Source organism: Moschus berezovskii, chromosome 9, assembly GCF_049115385.1.
Source record: "Moschus berezovskii isolate FMDL1 chromosome 9, NW_MosBer_1.0, whole genome shotgun sequence".
NCBI classification, from domain to species: Eukaryota; Metazoa; Chordata; class Mammalia; order Artiodactyla; family Moschidae; genus Moschus; species Moschus berezovskii.
Window position 1 is genome coordinate 52,553,314 of NC_142468.1, and position 18,665 is coordinate 52,571,978.

The 18,665-nt window shown below is 37.4% G+C and overlaps 1 protein-coding gene across 2 annotated transcripts in view; it reads right to left on the reverse strand.

Moving 5' to 3' along the window:
* The window catches only part of ADAM10 (ADAM metallopeptidase domain 10), a 140,307-nt gene that overhangs the window by 89,976 nt on the left and 31,666 nt on the right, over positions 1-18,665 (reverse strand). For both annotated transcript variants that reach the window (XM_055437389.2, XM_055437390.2), the window contains one exon: positions 10,405-10,555. In XM_055437389.2, coding sequence (XP_055293364.1) covers positions 10,405-10,555 — 151 coding nt within the window. The remainder of the gene's footprint in view (positions 1-10,404; positions 10,556-18,665) is intronic.

An 18,665-nucleotide genomic window follows, 5' to 3' on the forward strand; every position in this document is an offset into this window, starting at 1 on the left:
CCAAATTTGAATTACTTTGTATAACTAGATCAGTGAGATCAAACAAAACTAGAGAAATTCAAAGACGGATTAGTAACATGGACTAGGAATACTGGTAACGTTTAGCAAAACAAAAGCAAAAAGCAGCAATTAACCACTCCCTTCCTCTAAACACTTTTCCCCCTGGCTTCTAGGTATTATGCTCTCAGGTTTTCTACTTTTCTTACCACTCCTTAGTTTTTGCACCCCCTCCTCCACTTACAACTTTTGGCATTCAGCAGCACTTCAACAACTGGGCCCTCTTCATGAACTTCACATAACATGTTCAAATCTGAACTTCTGACTTCTCAAAACTTATAGCTGTTCCAGTATCCTATCTCCGTAAATGGCTCCAGCAGTCACTCAGTTGCTCAAACTACAAATAGTCATCCTCGACTCTCTTAGGACCTCACTATGTATCAACCATGCCCAATAAATTCTACCTTCAAAATATCTCTCACATTTATCCACTCTCCTTCATCATCTCTGCTGCTGCTGCTGCTAAGTCACTTCAGTCGTGTCCGACTCTGTGCGACCCCATAGACGGCAGCCCACCAGGCTCCTCCGTCCCTGGGACTCTCCAGGCAAGAACACTGGAGTGGGTTGCCATTTCCTTCTCCAGTGCATGAAAGTGAAAAGTGAAAGTGAAGTCGCTCAGTCGTGTCCGACTCTTCGCAACCCCATGGACTGTAGACCACCAGGCTCCTCCGTCCATGGGGTTCTCCAGGCAAGAGTACTGGAGGAGGTTGCCATTGCCTTCTCCGTCATCATCTCTAGTACCATCCTAATCCAGGCTACCACTTCTCATGAGGATGTCTTAATGCCTTTAACGTTACTCCTTTCCAAACTATTCTTCATCTGCAGCCAGACCAGACTTTTTTACCTCATAAAGTTACTTACCATTAAAAATATTCCATGGCTAAGTAAAAAAACTATCACTATGACTTACATACACTCTCAAAGATCTGGCTCCTGCTATGTCAGCCTGATTAGAAACCATTCTCCCTCACATCTTAGGAACCAGCCATACTGAAATTCCTTCATCTCAGTATCTTCACACATGCTATTTCCTCTGTCTAATCACCTCCTTCTTTAGGCATCCTTCCAGGAGCCATGTAAAGTCATTTTCTAAGACCAGTGGCCTTCCCTGACCTCCAGACAAGATGGTATTCCCCTATGCTCCCACAGCAATCTTTTAAAACATTCTTAACATTTATCACAGCTGTCATTCCTAAGATAATACCTCTATTTCTCATGAGTTCATAAACTCCTGAACAGTAAGAAGTTCTCTTGTTCAGCTTCTCTATTCCTAGCAGCTACTAAAAGCGTCTGAAAGGGAATTCCCTGGCAATCTAGTGGTGAGAACGCCACAATTCCACTGCCAGGGGCTCAGGTTCAACCTCTGGTTGGGGAACTAAGTTACTGCAAGCCATGTGGCACAACCAAAACTAAAAGTAAACAAAAGTACCTGAAATACATTGGCTGCTTAATAAATATATAAAACAATGAAAGGATTGAAATAAAACATACAAGTGGACTTAGTAAATGATGGCATATTACAACTAGAGAAACACCTCGTAGCTTAAATAAAAATAAAGGAAATATACAATTGTTCATTCAATCCAAAAACCAAAATTCCATTTAACAGCATTTGTAATTTAGGGTTTAAAAAAAGAAAAGACAAGTACCACTACTACGTAACACAATTATTTGTCTAAGATTTAAGATTCCTGGTATGCTAGACTCTATGTTTATATTTGATTTGTTGTTTCAGCATTATTCTCCCAGTACAGACTATTTTGGAGCCTAACTAGTACAAAGTATATAGGACTGAAGAAAATTTCAGAGATGCACACAACAATTCAAGTTTATCCCTAGGAACAAGTATCAGAAATAAATGTCCATCTAAAAAAAGCAGAAAAAAGCTTGAAGAGGTTATAATACAACCAAGTGAGGAAACTTGGTGTCCAGAAGCTACTTCAAATAGGAAGTGTATACGTGATTATCAAAGATTTTTTTAAACCTATTTAATGCTTAATGTTTTAAAATATTACATTACTTATAAGATTTCACTGACGCTTAATAAAACAACCAAGCAGACATAATATTACCAATAAACTAAACATATCCATTCAACACAGTTATATTAATATAAAGGATTCTCAGGTATAGTGAAATAGGATAAACATTAGTCATACAAAATCCTTGCTATACTTTTAAGAGACAACACCACAACTTAGAGGAGGCTTAGTCACTTAACAAACAGAAAAAAACAAAGTTGGCTATGAATCTGAATTTAGTCTGAGTTGGGGAGCTTATTTCACAAAAAGACCACACTGCAAATGCAACATTTTAGTGTGAAATATAACTTACAACTGAGGATTGTAATTGAAGAATGATGCCTTTCCTACTAGGCATATACCTAATTTCTGACATTTACGTGTCTAGGTCACCAACTCTAAAAACTCTGACATTCAATATGCTATCAGATACAAGCCTGTTTTAGATCAACTTTCCAAAGAATTGAAAATAGTCAGAAAAACATTTTACACTCTTATTTCCATTCCTTTTTCAAAAAAGGAGGAAGCTCAGTTTAAATTTTTTTAAAAAATTCATCCTCTCTTTTACATAAATCCTACTTAGTGCTTAAAAACATGTAAAATAGAAATGCTTCATGTTAAAATCTTATCTAAGACGCTAAATTCAAAGCTATCATCAGCTCTCAATTTAACTTCTTAAACACAAAATTACATGAACACGGCTAAGCTCTTCCTATTCTTATCTTAGTAAGTAACTCAAGTAGCCAGTGTAGCCTTCAGAGTTTTTAAAAAATATATTTGTTAGGCTTTTACTATCTGTGTAAGCATAAAGAATAGGATATCTTAGAAAATCCACTGCTGAGACAGAGTGGTATGAAATGAAGTCCATGCCAAAAAACACTGTACCTGACATACAGTAGGTTCAAAGAAATACCATTTTCCCTTCAAAATTTTTGCTCTAACTTGCTCAAATTTTCTTGGAAGAGATTTAAGTGGAATAGACTTTAATAGATTAAATTTAAAACTTATCAAAATTCTGTTTTTCCATATCCATAACAACAGCATTTTGACACAATTCAAATTTATTCTATTTCTCATGAGTTGGCATCCATTTCTACTGTCTAGACTCTTATTTCTTCTTCTTAAGTGTGCTGGTTTGTCTACAGAGTTAAAAGGGTCCTGGGTTTCTATTACCCTACTCATGATATGTCAAAGATCAAGTCTAAGATGCTACCTGACTAACCTAACTACAGTCATGGAGCATACCTATGCCTTTTACAAGTTACCTGGACCACATTCCTGACATCCTTATAGATCAGAGGTTATGAGAACCGAAGTCTCAAACAGCAAAGAAAATTTCAAATGAAGTATCAGACCGTTTATTTTTAACAGCTTGGAAATGTACAATTGAGGCTACAGGAATAATTATATTGTTAAAACCAGAAAAAAACTATTTGTTTTAGAGTATATCAGTTCAGTTCAGTTCAGTCGCTCAGTCGTGTCTGACTCTCCGCGACCCCATGAATCACAGCATGCCAGGCCTCCCTGTCCATCACCAACTCCCGGAGTACACTCAAACTCATGTCCACAGAGTCGGTGATGCCATCCAGCCATCTCATTCTCCGTCGTCCCCTTCTCCTCCCGCCCCCAACCCTTCCCAGCATCAGAGTCTTTTCCAGTGAGTCAACTCGTCGCATGAGGTGGCCAAAGTATTGCAGTTTCAGCTTTAGCATCAGTCCCTCCAATGAACATCCAGGATTGATCTCCTCTAGAATGGACTGGTTGGATCTCCTTGCAGTATACAGGTACCCTAAAATATTATACTACATTTAGATAAAATTTTATGTATGTTTTTTCTTCTATATTATATGCAAATCGTATCTTAGATAGAAATCAGTTTTGATTTATTTATTATATACCTAAAAAATTAAACAGCCAAAAAAATAGCATGTTACAGACTCAGATCAGTTCAGTTGCTCAGTCATCTCCGGCTCTTTGCAAGCCCATATACCACAGCATACCAAGCCTCCCTGTCCATCACCAACTCCCGGAGTTTAACCAAACACATCTCCATTGAGTAGGTGATGCCATCCAGCCATCTCAACCTCTGTCGTCCCCTTCTCCTCCTGCCTTCAATCTTTACCAACATCAGGATCTTTTCAAATGAGTCCACTCTTCGCATCAGGTGGCCAAAGATTTGGACTTTCAGCTTCAGTATCAATCCTTCCAATGAACACCCAGGACTGATCTCCTTTAGGATGGACTGGTCGGATCTCCCTGCAGTCCAAGGGACTCTCAAGAGTCTTCTCCAACACCACAGTTCAAAAGCATCAATTCTTCGGTGCTCAGCTTTCTTTACAGTCCAACTCTCACATGCATACATGATTACTGGAAAAAGCATAGCCTTGACTAGACAGACCTTTGGTGACAAAGTAATGTCTCTGCTTTTTAATATGCTGTCTAGGTTGGTCATAACTTTCCTTCCAAGGAGTAAGCGTCTTTTAATTTCATGGCTGCAGTCACCATCTGCAGTGATTTTGGAGCCCCCAAAAATAAAGTCTGTCACTGTTTCCAGTTTCCCCATGCATTTGCCATGAAGTGATGTGACCGGATGCCATAATCTTAGTTTTCTGAATGTTGAGCTTTAAGCCAACTTTTTCACTCTCCTCTTTCACTTTCATCAAGAGGCTCCTTAGTTCTTCTTCACTTTCTGCCATAAGGGTGGTGTCATCTCCATTTCTGAGATTATTGATATTTCTCCCGGCAATCTTGATTCCAGCTTGTTCTTCTTCCAGCCCAGCATTTCTCATGATGTACTCTGCATATAAGTTAAATAAGCAGGGTGACAATATACAGCCTTAATGTACTCCTTTTCCTGTTTGAAACCAGTCTGTTGTTCCATGTCCAGTTCTAACTCTTGCTTCCTGACCTGCATACCAATTTCTCAAGAGGCAGGTCAGGTAGTCTGGTATTCCCATCTCTTTCAGAATTTTCTACAGTTTATTGTGATCCACACAGTCAAAGGCTTTGGCATAGTTAATAAAGCAGAAATAGATGTTTTTCTGGAACTCTCTTGCTTTTTTGATGATCCAGTGGATGTTGGCAATTTGATCTCTGGTTCCTCTGGCTTTTCTAAACACAGCTTGAACATCTGGAAGTTCATGGTTCACGTATTCCTGAAGCCTGGCTTGGAGAATTTTTAGCATTACTTTACTAGCGTGTAAGATGAGGGCAATTATTACAGACTAGATAGTGTTTGAGATTTTTTGTATTTTTTTTAATTCAGTTACTTGGGTGTTACTAATATATTTTGTAGAATTTTAAAGCAGAAGAGGCCTGAAACATTATCTCATTCAAACGTCAAGGTTTTACTAATGAGCAAACTAAGCTCAAAAGAAATCTCTACATAACACATGTCAGGTGACAGGGGAACACCAATCAGTCTCCAAATTACCACAATCCTCCTTGCTCTATCTAGTACAGAAAAAAAATACATATACACACACACACACATACGAAAAAGTGAAATTTCATGATATGAATCAAACTATTATGCTATACACCTTAAATTTATATAGTGCACATGTGTATGTACAGTCGCTTCAATCATGTCCAACTCTGCAACCCTATGGACCATAGCCCACCAAGCTCCTCTGTCCATGGGATTCTCCAGGCAAGAATCCTGGAATGGATTGCTATGCCCTCCTCCAGGGGATCTTCCTGACCTAGGGATCGAACCCACATCTCCTACACTGCAAGCAAATTCTCACTAAGCCACCACAGAAGCTCCCATGTCAATTAAATCTCAATAAAACTGCAAGGAGGAAGAAAAGAGCAATGCTTTTTCATAGAATTATCAAAAATGGCCTTTAGGATTAAAGAACCTTGACATTTCTTCACTGATATTTGTAAACCTGGAGTATGGTACACCTTTTTTTTTTGACATTAAACAAGTTTCTTTCTATTTTTTTAATTAATTTATTATTTTAATTGGAGGCTAATTACTTTACAATATTGTAGTGGGTTTTGCCAAACATTGACAAAAATTAGCCATGGGTACGCCCTTTCTTTTTGAGGAAACTTGGAAGAAACGTTGAAATGCCTAGTGAAAACAAACAGAACAAAGAATAACTTAATACTGAAACATATGCACACATACTCACACTCCAAAGAAGCTGTGCTTACACCCCAAACTAACATTCTGTATATGGTGGGATAGGAGAAGTGACTTAGTAGAAAATCTGCAACTATACTTATCGAGGTCATTTTTACAGGTCTATTTCAAGGAAAAAGCGAAATAAAACCATCAGATCATCACATTTTTAACTAAAGCTATGTTAGAAGGTAGTCACAATAACCGTGTTTTACGGCACAAACTCTGAGACAGTGTGACTATACAAGTATAATAATTGAGACAAAAAAATAAAATTTCTGAATTCATATCTATTCTAGAAAATATAGTTCATGTATATAATTAACTAGATTCCTGTTAAAAGTACCTAAGATAACCACTTATACACACAATGAGATTTCTTGGATCCGGGCTCCTTCTGAGTGAATCAGTCAGAAGTTTTCCCTCCTTTGAACATTAATCGCATTCTATCTGTAAAGCACCATATCACTTTTCTTCTTATGCAATGACTGACGTTCATCTTGCAGCTTCTATTAGGATAACTAAATAACAGTGTGTTCTCGAACGCTCCCTCTCAGTTACTTTAAAACACATTAAAAAAAAACAGAAGGATCTAAGATTTGGTTTTGCCATATGTTCAATATGAAATATATAATGGAGCTAATAAAAAACTAGCAATGTAACAGAACTGTGACATCGAAACCAAAGGCAGGTAGAATCTCCACTTTTCCTTTTGGCACTCACACCATATTTGCAATATAGCATGAAATTTGAGATAGCCACTAAAAACAGGAATGATTAATGACTGCTTACTATTTCATGGTACCAATAAGAATGGGTAATTAAAATTTTCTCTGAGGTTAAGGGTCATAAAAATTTATATGAATTGCCATAATCAAAATTTTTATCTAGAAGCTCAGATCCTGAAATGAACTTTTTTCTCCTTCTACTCATGCGACGAGTTGACTCACTGGAAAAGACTCTGATGCTGGGAGGGATTGGGGGGTGGGACGAGATGGGGATGACAGAGAATGAGATGACTGGATGGCATCACCAACTCGATGGACATGAGTTTGAGTTGGTGATGGACAGGGAGGCCTGGCGTGCTGTGATTCATGGGGTCGCAAAGAGTCGGACACGACTGAGCGACTGAACTGAACTGAATCAAAGTAGACATGTAACTTGAAAGTGCTTTTTTCTATAATGATCATTGCTTTGTAATATGGAAATTAAGTAAACCATTTATTACCATTTGCAAAATACTTTAAGTATCACAGCATTTCTTATAATCTTAATTTTCCATCCATTAAAATCTTTCTTGAGCATGTGTAATGTAAGGGCAAATAGTGGACACACTAAATAGTAGCAGGTATCTTGCCTGTGAGGAAGAAAACAGTTACAGAAAAATAAACAAGAAATAAACACATGGAAAGGAAGAGATATGGAATCAAATGCCAATGGCACAGATAAGTAATTCACAAGTTCAGAGTAAGGTGTAAATAAAGCTTCAAAGAAGCAGAACTTGAATTGTGCATTAAAAGATGATCAGAATTTATTTAAGATAAATAACACAGGGAACAAACCTATACATGATATACTCAGCAATGAGAAGCGCATTCTGAATGAAACAGTCACTTGATTTTGGGAAGTAGAACAAAATAAGTTTAGAATTGAGTTGAATTAATTTACAAAGAATCTTTGAATTAATTTACAAAGACAGATGGGTCTTGGTGGAAAGTCCTGACAAAATGTGGTCCACTGGAGAAGGGAATGGTAAACCACTTCAGTATTCTTGCCTTGAGAACCCCACGAACAGTATGAAAGGCCAAAAGATAGGACACTGAAAGATGAACTCCCCAGGTCGGTAGGTGCCCAATATGCTACAGGAGATCAGTGGAGAAGTAACTCCAGAAAGAATAAAGAGATGGAGCCAAAGCAAAAACAACACCCAGTTGTGGATGTGACTGGTGATAGAAGCAAGGTCCAATGCTATAAAGAGCAATATTGCATAGGAACCTGGAATGTTAGGTCCATGAATCATGGCAAATTGGAAGCAGTCAAACAGGAGATGGCAAGAGTAGGAATCAGCAAACTAAACTGGACTGGAATGGGTGAATTTAACTCAGATGACCATCATATCTACTACTATGGGTAAGAATCCCTTCGAAGAAATGGAGTAGCCATCATAGTCAACAAAAGAGTCCAAAATGCAGTACTTGGATGCAATCTCTGAACAACAGAATGATCTTTGTTTGTTTCCAAGGCAAACCATTCAATATCACGGTAATCCAAGCATATGCCCTGACCAGTAACGCTGAAGAAGCTGAAGTTGAATGGTTCTATGAAGACCTACAAGACCTTTTAGAACTGACACCCAAAAAAGATGCCTTTTTCATTACAGGGGACTGGAATGCAAAAGTAGGAAGTCAAGAAACACCTGGAGTAACAGGCAAATTTGGCCTTGGAGTACAGAATGAAGCAGGGCAAAGGCTAATAGAGTTTTGCCAAGAGAATGCACTGGTCATAGCAAGCACCCTCTTCAAACAACACAAGAGAAGACTCTACACATGGGCAGCACCAAATGGTCAACACCAAAATCAGACTGATTATATTCGTTGCAGCCAAAGATGGAGAAGCTCTATAAAGTCAACAAAAACAAGACCGAGAATTGACTGTGGCTCAGATCAAGAATTCCTCTTGATGAAAGTGAAAGAGAGTGAAAAAGTTGGCTTAAAGCTCAACATTCAGAAAACTAAGATTATGGCATCCAGTCACATCACTTCATGGCAAGTACCTGGGGAAACAGTGGAAACAGTGGCTGACTTTATTTTTTTGGGCTCCAAAATCACTGCAGATGGTGACTGAAGCCATGAAATTAAAAGACGTTTACTCCTTAGAAGGAAAATTATGACCAACGTAGAGAGCATATTGAAAAGCAGAGACATTTCTTTGTCAACAAAGGGCTGTCTAGTCAGGCTATGGTTTTTCCAGTAGTCACGTATGGATGTGAGAGTTGGACTATAAAGAAAGCTGAGCACCGAAGAATTGATGCTTTTGAACTGTGGTGCTGGAAGAAGACTCTTGATAGCCCTTGGACTGCAAGGTGATCCAACCAGTCCATCCTAAAGGAAATCAGTCCTGGGTGTTCACTGGAAGGACTGATGTTGAAACTGATACTCCAATATTTTGGCCACCGGATGCGAAGAGCTGACTCATTTAAAAAACCCTGATGTTGGGAAAGATTGAAGGCAGGAGGAGAAGGGGATGACAGAGGATGAGATGGCTGGATGGCATCACCAACTCGATGGACATGAGTTTGGGTAAATTCCAGGAGTTGGTGATGGACAGGGAGGCCTGGTGTGCTGCGGTTCACGGGGTCGCAAAGAGTCGGACACGACTGAGTGATTGAACTGAACTGAACAGAGAAAGAAAATAATACAGGGTTTTGAGTCAGTCAGGTCTGGGTTAAATCTGTGCTATTAATTTTTGGGGGCTGCACTGTACAGCACACAGGATTATAGTTGCTGGACCAGGGAAGTCCCCATGTTACATAACTGTAAAGAAGCTATTTAACTTCTCTGAGTTTTAAGTTTCCTTGGATAAAAAACGATTTACCTTGTTTGGATGTTGAGAGAGTAAATAAGAAAATACATATAAAGCATCTACGTCCGTGTACGTGGAACACAACAGTACTAAATAAATGTGATTTTTACCTCTCTTCCTTGGCTCCCTGCTCTTTATTCCTTAACAATACTGAGAATTAAGCAGTACAGTAGGTCATCTGTCTACAAGTTGTCATTTTAGAGCTGATAAAATTGAGTTAATGAGAAATTAAATGACATTCAGTGGCCTTAACCAGCTACCTTCACTGTTGGCACCAGAGAATAGACATATAGGCCATAAAACACATAAAAAACAGTTGGAAATCACAAACACAGACTCTTCTTTAAAGACATATCCTCTAATAATACAACTGAGGCTCTGATTCACGAACTTAAAAACATTTAAATGTGACTGTTCCCTTAACAATATAAAAAGGCCAATCTGTTTTAAAAGAAAATAATTTTTAATGTACACACCAAATTCCAGTGTAGGCTGGATTTACAAATGGGGACCTTTCTATTAGAGAAGGAAAATTAAAGGTATAAATTTCTTCTCTTAACATACACTGAATACACCGGAACTTCAGACACAATCAGCAATAAATTTACTTACCTTCCGTGAGCATGAAAATCTAGGCGTAAAAACTGGTCCTCATGTGAGACTGCTCTTTTGGCACGCTGGTGTTTTTGGTGTAATGAATCCACATCATATGATAATCCTTCATAATGTCTAATGTATTTATTTAAAGGATTTCCATACTGACCTACAAAAAATAAACAGAATTAATATCATCTTATACTTTATTCTAGTTCTAAAATGATTCCACAATATTCTGTATTAAACAACTGTTTCACCAATCTTAATACTTTATCTTTATTAACATTTTTTAATTTTTGTTTGTTTGTTTGTGGTCACATCATACAGCATATGGGATCTTGGTTTCCTAACCAGGGATCAACCCCGTGCTTCCTGCAAGTGAAAGCAGAGTCTTAACCACTGGATCACCAGGGAATTCCCTAAAAGCTTATTATAATGGGAATTTTAACCACACACACAAGTTTTGATGTTAGCCATAGGTTTGTCTAGGATAACCTTAATCAAGCTGAGGAAGTTTTATACTTTGCTGATAAAAACTACCAGGAAGAGATGTTGATCTTTGTCTGCATCTATTAAGATGATTATAATAATCAATAAAGACCTACTCTATAGCACTAGGAACTATACCTATATGGGAAAAGAATTTGAAATATATATACATATATTTTTGAATAAATGAATCACTTTGACATACACCTGGAACTAACACAACATTGTAAATCAACTATATTGCAATAAAAATAAGTAAATAATTTTTTTAAAAGATGACTGCATTTTTGTTTTTAGTTTATTAATATGTGAAATCAAACTGATTTATTCTCATGGGCAGAAGAACTAAATAGATATTTCTCCAAAGAAGATGTACAGATGGCCAACAGACACATGGAAAGATGTTCAACATCACTAATTATTGGGGCTTATCTGATGGCTCAGCAGGTAAAGAATTCACCTGCCAATGCATGGGACACAACTTTGATCCCCAGTCTGGGAAGACTCCACATGCTGCAGAGCAACTAAGCCTGTGTAACACAACTACTGAGCCCATGTTTTAGGGCTCCCGAGCCACAGCTACTGAGCCCACATGTCCTAGAGCCTGTGCTCTGTAACAAGACAAGTCATAGCAATGAGAAGCCCTGGTATCACAACAAAGGGTAGCCCCCTCTTTCCCACCACTAGAGAAAACCCACATGAGTCAAAGAATACCAAGTAAAACCAAAAACAAATAATATATAAAAAAAATTTTAAAGTCTACAAATAATAAGTGCTAAAGAAGAGGGAACTCTCCTACACTGTCAGTAGGAATGTAAGTTGATGCAGCAGATATGGAGAATAGTATGGAGATTCCTCAAAAAACTTCTAAAACTAGAATTTCCATATGATCTAGCAATCTTACTCCTGGATATATATCTGTACAAAACTATAATTCAGGAATATACATGCACACCTATATTCACAGCAGCACTATTCACAACAGTGAATACTGACATGGAAACAACTTAAATGTCCCTCGACAGATAAATGAATAAAGCTGTGGTACATATATACAATGGAATCTGACTTAGCCATAAAAGAGAACAAAATAATGCCATTTGAAACAACATGGATAGAACTAGAGAATATCATACTAAGTGAAGTTAAGTCAGAAAAAAAAAAGACAAATACCATATGATATCACTTATATGTGGACAGACTCACAGACACAGAGAACAGACTTGAGGCTGCAAAGGGTGGGGAAGGAGAAGGAATGGATTAAGTGCGAGCTTGAGGTTAGCAGAGGCAAACCATTATATACTGAAGAGTTATACAAGGTCCTACTGTATAGTATAAGGAACTGTATTCAATATCCTATGATAAACATAATGGGAAAGAATTTTTTAAAAAGATTGCATATATATATATATGTATGTATAACTGAATCACTATACAGTACAGCTGAAATTAACAAAACTTTGTAAATCAGCTATACTTCAATTTTTAAAAAACTGTTGATTTTCTAATGTTAAACCACCCTTGAATTACCAAAATAAATCCAACTTGATTATAGCATATTGTGTTTTATAATATTGTTAGATTTGATAAATTTTTGTTTAAAACTTTTATTATGTATGTTCACGAGAGACACTAGTCTGTAGTTTTCTTGGACTGTCTTTGTCAAGTATTGGTATCAATATAAAAAAACATTTTGAAAGTATTACCTCTTCTTCAATTTTCTGGACAAATTTATGTGGAACTGGTATTATTTCCTCCTTAAATGTTTGATAGAATTCACCAGAGAAGCCATCTTAGCCTGGAGTTTTCTTTGTGAAAGGTTATTAATGACATCAACTTGATACATAAACAGCTATTCTGGTTATCTATTTCTTGAGTGACCTTTGGTAAGAATTTGTCCTTTTCACCTAAGTTTTTGAAGTTATGGAAATAAAGCTGGTCATAATATTCCTTTATTATGTTTTTTAATATCTTCTGAATCTATAGTAATGTTACCTCCTTCATTCCAGATACCAGTAATCTATATCTTCTCTCTTTGGGTTCTAATCAAGATAGCTAGAGATTTATTGATTTGACTGATCTTCTCAAGAACCAACTTTTATTTCCTTTTATTTTGCTTCATTATTTTTCTCTTTTTTTCCATTATTTTTCTACTTCCTATTTTTTAATTTTCAATTTGATCTCTATTTCTTTCCTTCCCCTTACTTTGAGTGTAATTGCTCTATTTTTTTTAGTGAAGACCATCGACTTAAGTTTTCATTCCAATCCCAAAGAAAGGCAATGCCAAGGAATGTTCAAACTACTTCACAGTTACACTCATCTCACACACTAGCAAAGCAATGCTCAAAATTCTTCAAGCTAGGCTTCAACAGTATGTGAATGGAGAACTTCCAGATGTTCAAATTGGATTTAGAAAAGGCAGAGGAACCAGAGATCAAATTGCCAACATCCGCTGGATCATTGGAAACACAAAAGAATTCCGGAAAAACATCTACTTCTGCTTCACTGACTATGCTAAAGCCTTTGACTGTGTGGATCACAACACTGTGGAAAATTCTTCAAGAGATGGGAATACTACACCAACTGATCTGCCTCCTGCGAAACCAGTATGCAGGTCAAGAAGTAACAACAGTTAAAACTGGACATGGAACAACAGATTGGTTCCAAATTGGGAAAGGAGCACGTCAAGACTCTATACTGTCACCCTGCTTATTTAACTTACATGCAGAGTACATCATGCAAAATCCTGGGCTGGATGAAGCACAAGCTGGAATCAAGATTGCAGAGAGAAACATCAATAACCTCAGGTATGCAGATGACACCACCAGTATGGCAGAAAGCAAAGAGGAACTAAAGAGCCTCTTGATGAAACTGAAAGAGAGTGAAAAAGCTGGCTTAAAACTCAACATTCAAAAAACGAAGATCATGGCTTCTGGTCCTATCATGTCATGGCAAATAGATGGAGAAACAACGGAAACAGTGACAGACTTTATTTTCTTGGGCTCCAAAATCACTGCAGATGGTGACTGAAGCCATGAAATTAAAAGATGCTTGCTCCTTGAAAGAAAAGCTATGACAAACCTAGACAGCGTATTAAAAAGCAGAGACATTACTTTGACAACAAAGGTCTGTCTACTCAAAGCTATGGTTTTTCCAGTAGTCATGTATGGATGTGAGAGTTGGACCATAAAGAAGGCTGAGTGCCAAAGAATTGATGCTTTTTAACTGTAGTGTTAGAGAAGACTTGAGAGTCCACTGGACTGCAAAGAGGTCAAACCAGAAGGACTGATTCTCAAGCTGAAGCACCAATTCTTTGGCCACGTGATGGGAAGAGTTGACTCATGAGAAAAGACCCTGATGTTGGAAAAGACTGAAGGCAGGAGAAGGGGACGACAGAGGACGAGATGGTTGGACGGCATCACCAACTCAATGGACATGAGTTTGAGAAAGCTCCAGGAGATAGTGAAGTACAGAGAAGCGTGGCATGCTACAGTCCATGGGGTCTAAAAGAGTCTGACATGACTGAGCAACTGAACAACAATGTTTAAGACTTTTGTATTCAATTATTTTCTTTACTACCCAGGTGCTGTAAGTGTCCCCTTAATACTGTTTAACAGCATCCCACAGATTCTGTTATGCGGTTACCATTTTCATTCTCTTCAATATACTTTCTTATTTCCTTTTTAATTTCTTCTACAATTCATATGCTATTTAGAAGCCTGTTATTAGATTCTATTAATAAATATGAGGAATTTTTCAGTTATCTTTCTGTTCTGTCCCGTCGCTCAGTCGTGTCCGACTCTATGCGACCCCATGGACTGTAGCCTACCAGGCTTCTCCATCCATGGGATTCTCCAGGCAAGAATACTGGAGTGGGTTACCATTTCCTTCTCCAGGGGATCTTCCTGACCCAGGGAACGAAGACCTCTAATTTAATTCTACTACACCCAGAGAACATACTTTTTATGACAATCCTTTTAAATACACTGAGATTTATTTTATGACCAAGAATGTGGTCTATCCTTGCAAATGTCTCATGTCCAGCTAAAAAGAATGTATATTCTACTGTTAATGGATGAGTATTCCGGAAATGTCCACCTCTGCACACATTGAGTACAGTGTTACATAAATAATATCCTGGTCAACTGGTTTACACTGTTGTTTAATCTATATCCTTCATGATTTTCTACCTACCTGTTCTATCACTAACAGAAAGGCACTGAAATCTGTCTATGATTATGGCTTTTTCTATTTCTCCTGGCAGTTCTTTGCTTAATTGATCTTTGAAATTCTATTATTATCTGCATAAATGTTAATGATTTTGTGCCTTTTGGATTAATTCACTCCTTTATCATTTTCAGATGATCTTCTTTATTCTTTCTAATAGTCTATGTTCTAAAATCTACTTTGTCTGGTATTAATATAGCCACTCCCATTTTTTGGGTTATTTGACTAACATGGTCTCTTTCTCTTCCATCCTTTTCCTTTTAGCCTATTTGTGCCTACATATTTAATGCAAGCTCACTGTAGGCAGCACACAGTTGGGTCTTGCTTTTTTGTCCAATCTTTTAATTAGGGTGTTTAGATCATTTACATTTAAAGTAGTTACTAATGTGGTTAAGTCTATTATATTGCTATTTATGTTTGTCCCATCTGTTCTTTGCTTCCTTCTCCTTTCTCAGAATTATTTTTTTATGATTCTCTTTTTATTTCTTCACTAGCTTATCACCAAAACTATCTGGTTATTTTAGTGATTGCTTTAGGGCCTATAAGTAAACATCTTTAAGTTAGTCTACCTTCAAATGATATTATAGCAAGCACTTCAGGTATAAAAACCTGAAATTACTATATTTTCATTCCTCTCCTCCTACTGTCATCACATACTTTATTTACTTATATCTGATGAAGTCCACAATACACTGCTAATGTTTTGGTTTAAAGAGACAATCATCTTTTGAAGAGATTTAAATAACAAGAAAAAAATCTCTACTTCTCATTTCCAGGGTTCTTCATTCCTTGGTGTGAATCCCTATTTTCATCTAGTATCATTTTTATTCTACCTGGATAACTCCCTCTAACATTTCTTCTGCTGGTGAAGAGTTTTTCCAGATATTGGATATCTCAAAGTCTATTTAGACTTTATTTTTGAAAGATATTTTTACTGGGCATAGAATTTCAGGCTGACAGGTTTGTAATTTTTTTAATGTATTTTTTGAATGTTGCTCCACTATCTTTTCACCTGAATTCCTTCTGACAAGAAATCTGTCATCCTTACCATTGCTACTCTAAAGGTAATGCTTTTTCACTCCCTAGTGTTTTTAAGATGTTCCTCTTTAACACTGGTTTTGAACAATATAATTATGATGTGCTCTGGTTTCTTCATACTTACTAAGCTTTAGTTTCAGTAAATTTCTTGGATCTGTGGGTTTATAATTTTTCAACTATTTCAAATTTTTTTCACTCTCCCCACTCCCACCTACCCAAGGAATCCAATTATTAGTATATTAAGGTCACCAAATTCTTCCCAGAGCCCACTGATGGGTCGTCTCATATTTATCAAAAATTCTTCTCTGTTTCATTCTGAACAGCTTCTAGTGCTTTCAGTTCAATAATATTCTCTATAATGTCTGCTGCTGCTGCTGCTGCTAAGTCACTTCAGTCGTGTCCGACTCTGTGTGACCCCATAGACGGCAGCCAACCAGGCTCCCCCGTCCCTGGGATTCTCCAGGCAAGAACACTGGAGTGGGTTGCCATTTCCTTCTCCAATGTGTGAAAGTGAAAAGCGAAAGCGAAGCCGCTCAGTCACGTCCGACCAGCAGCGACCCCACGGACCGCAGCCCACCAGGCTCCCCTGTCCATGCGATTTTCTAGGCAAGAGTCTAATCTGTTGTTAATACCATCCGGTATGCTGTCCATCTAAAACATTGTTAGTTTTCATCTGTACAAGTTAGATTTGCATCTGTTTTATATCTTTTATGTCTCTACCTAACTTTTTTAACATACGAAATACAGTTATAATAACTCTCTTAATGTTCTTGTCTGCTAATTTTAATACCCACGACAGTTAGGGGTTGGTTCCACTTGATTGCTTATTCTTTTTGTTAGAGAATGTGCTTTCCTGCTTCATTGCATGCTTCATAATCTTGCATTGAATGGATGGTAGATGCTGTGAATTCCACCTTGCAGTGGCCGGAACATTTTTTGTATTCTTATAAATACTCTTAGGCTTTGTTACAGGACAAATTAAAAGGTATTTGGAAACAGTTTGATCCTTTTGGGTCTTCCCTTTATGATTTGTTACATGAGTCTGCAGCAGTGTTCAGTGTAGGGCTAATTTCCCCCTACTACTGGGGCAAGACATATTTGAGTACTCTATCCAATGCTCCACAAATCATGAGTTTCTCCAGTTTGGCCAGTATGAACAAGCACTATTTCTGGCACTATGTGAACATGGGGCACTGTTTCTTTCCCTGGCCTCAGGTAGTTTCCCCACATATGTACACTGATCAAAAATACCCCACCAAACACTCCAGGGGAACCCTCTGCAGATCTCAAGGAATCTCCCTATGCAGCGCCCTTCATTGTGATATTCTGTCTGCAACCAAGCTGCTTTGATCCAACTGCATCTCCACAACTCTGAGTTTGCTGTTATAGATGGAAATTCATTCCAAGCAGAAAGCTGGAACAATCAAAGGTCTCACTCCACTTGTTTCCCCTCTCTTTGGGATCACGTCATTCACCACCTGGTGAACAGTGTCTTAAAAACTATTGTTTCTCACCTAATGCATTGCATAAAGCCTAAATGTTTCATCACTAAATTTTCTGCTTACACTATCAGCTGCCAGTCACTATATGGTTAAAGATACAAGCTCTTAAATCATCTGGGTTTAAGTTCTGGAGAAGGCATACCAAGGTAAGTACACTGAACTGTACACTAGAAATGCTTAAGATCATAAATTTTATGGTACATAATATTATGTTAGGATAAAAAAATTATCTGGGTTTGAATCCCATTACTTTCATTTATTAGCTTGTTTTCCTGATCAAATGGAAAACTCAGCTTCATTTTCCCCATCCTTAAAATAGAGAGAAATAGAATACCTTTCTTTTAAGGCTGTTATAATGATTAAATGATTTAAGCCATGTGTGGTAATTAGCAAAGTGCCTACCATACAGTAAAGGCTCAATAAATTATTCACAGTTATCACCATCTCTTCCCTCTCCTCCCCTTCCATTTCCTCCTCCTTTCACACTTTCTTTGAGACCTATTTACACAAATTGAGGGCACAGATTCAGGAATAAAGACAGAACTAGGTTTGAATTCTGACATTTCCTCACCATGACTACACGATCCGGTAACTATTTAACTTTTTTAAACCTCAGGGGGTTTTTTTGTTTTGTTTTAATCTGTAAAATAAAGACAACCGTGAATACCTTAAATGCAAGTAAACTGCTTAGAAGAAAGGGCAGCATGAAAAGACCACTCAGTTTAAATTACTGAGTCACTTCACCATACTTTAGAATGCACTGTTCTCGAGAGGTGACAGAAATGTAGTCCAAAACTAGAATTCAAAGCTACCTTACAACTAGCAAAGAAAATATAATGAAGCCAAGGTATAAGAGAAAATAAGCCTCCTGGTATGGAACTTTTAAATATCAGGACTAAATAACAGAATCACACATTGTATCAATATATGTTCCATATTCCTAAAAAATATCTTTACATTTATACACGGATTTTTAAAGCCAACCCACACAAGAGAAAACATAAAGAAAAAAATCAAGAA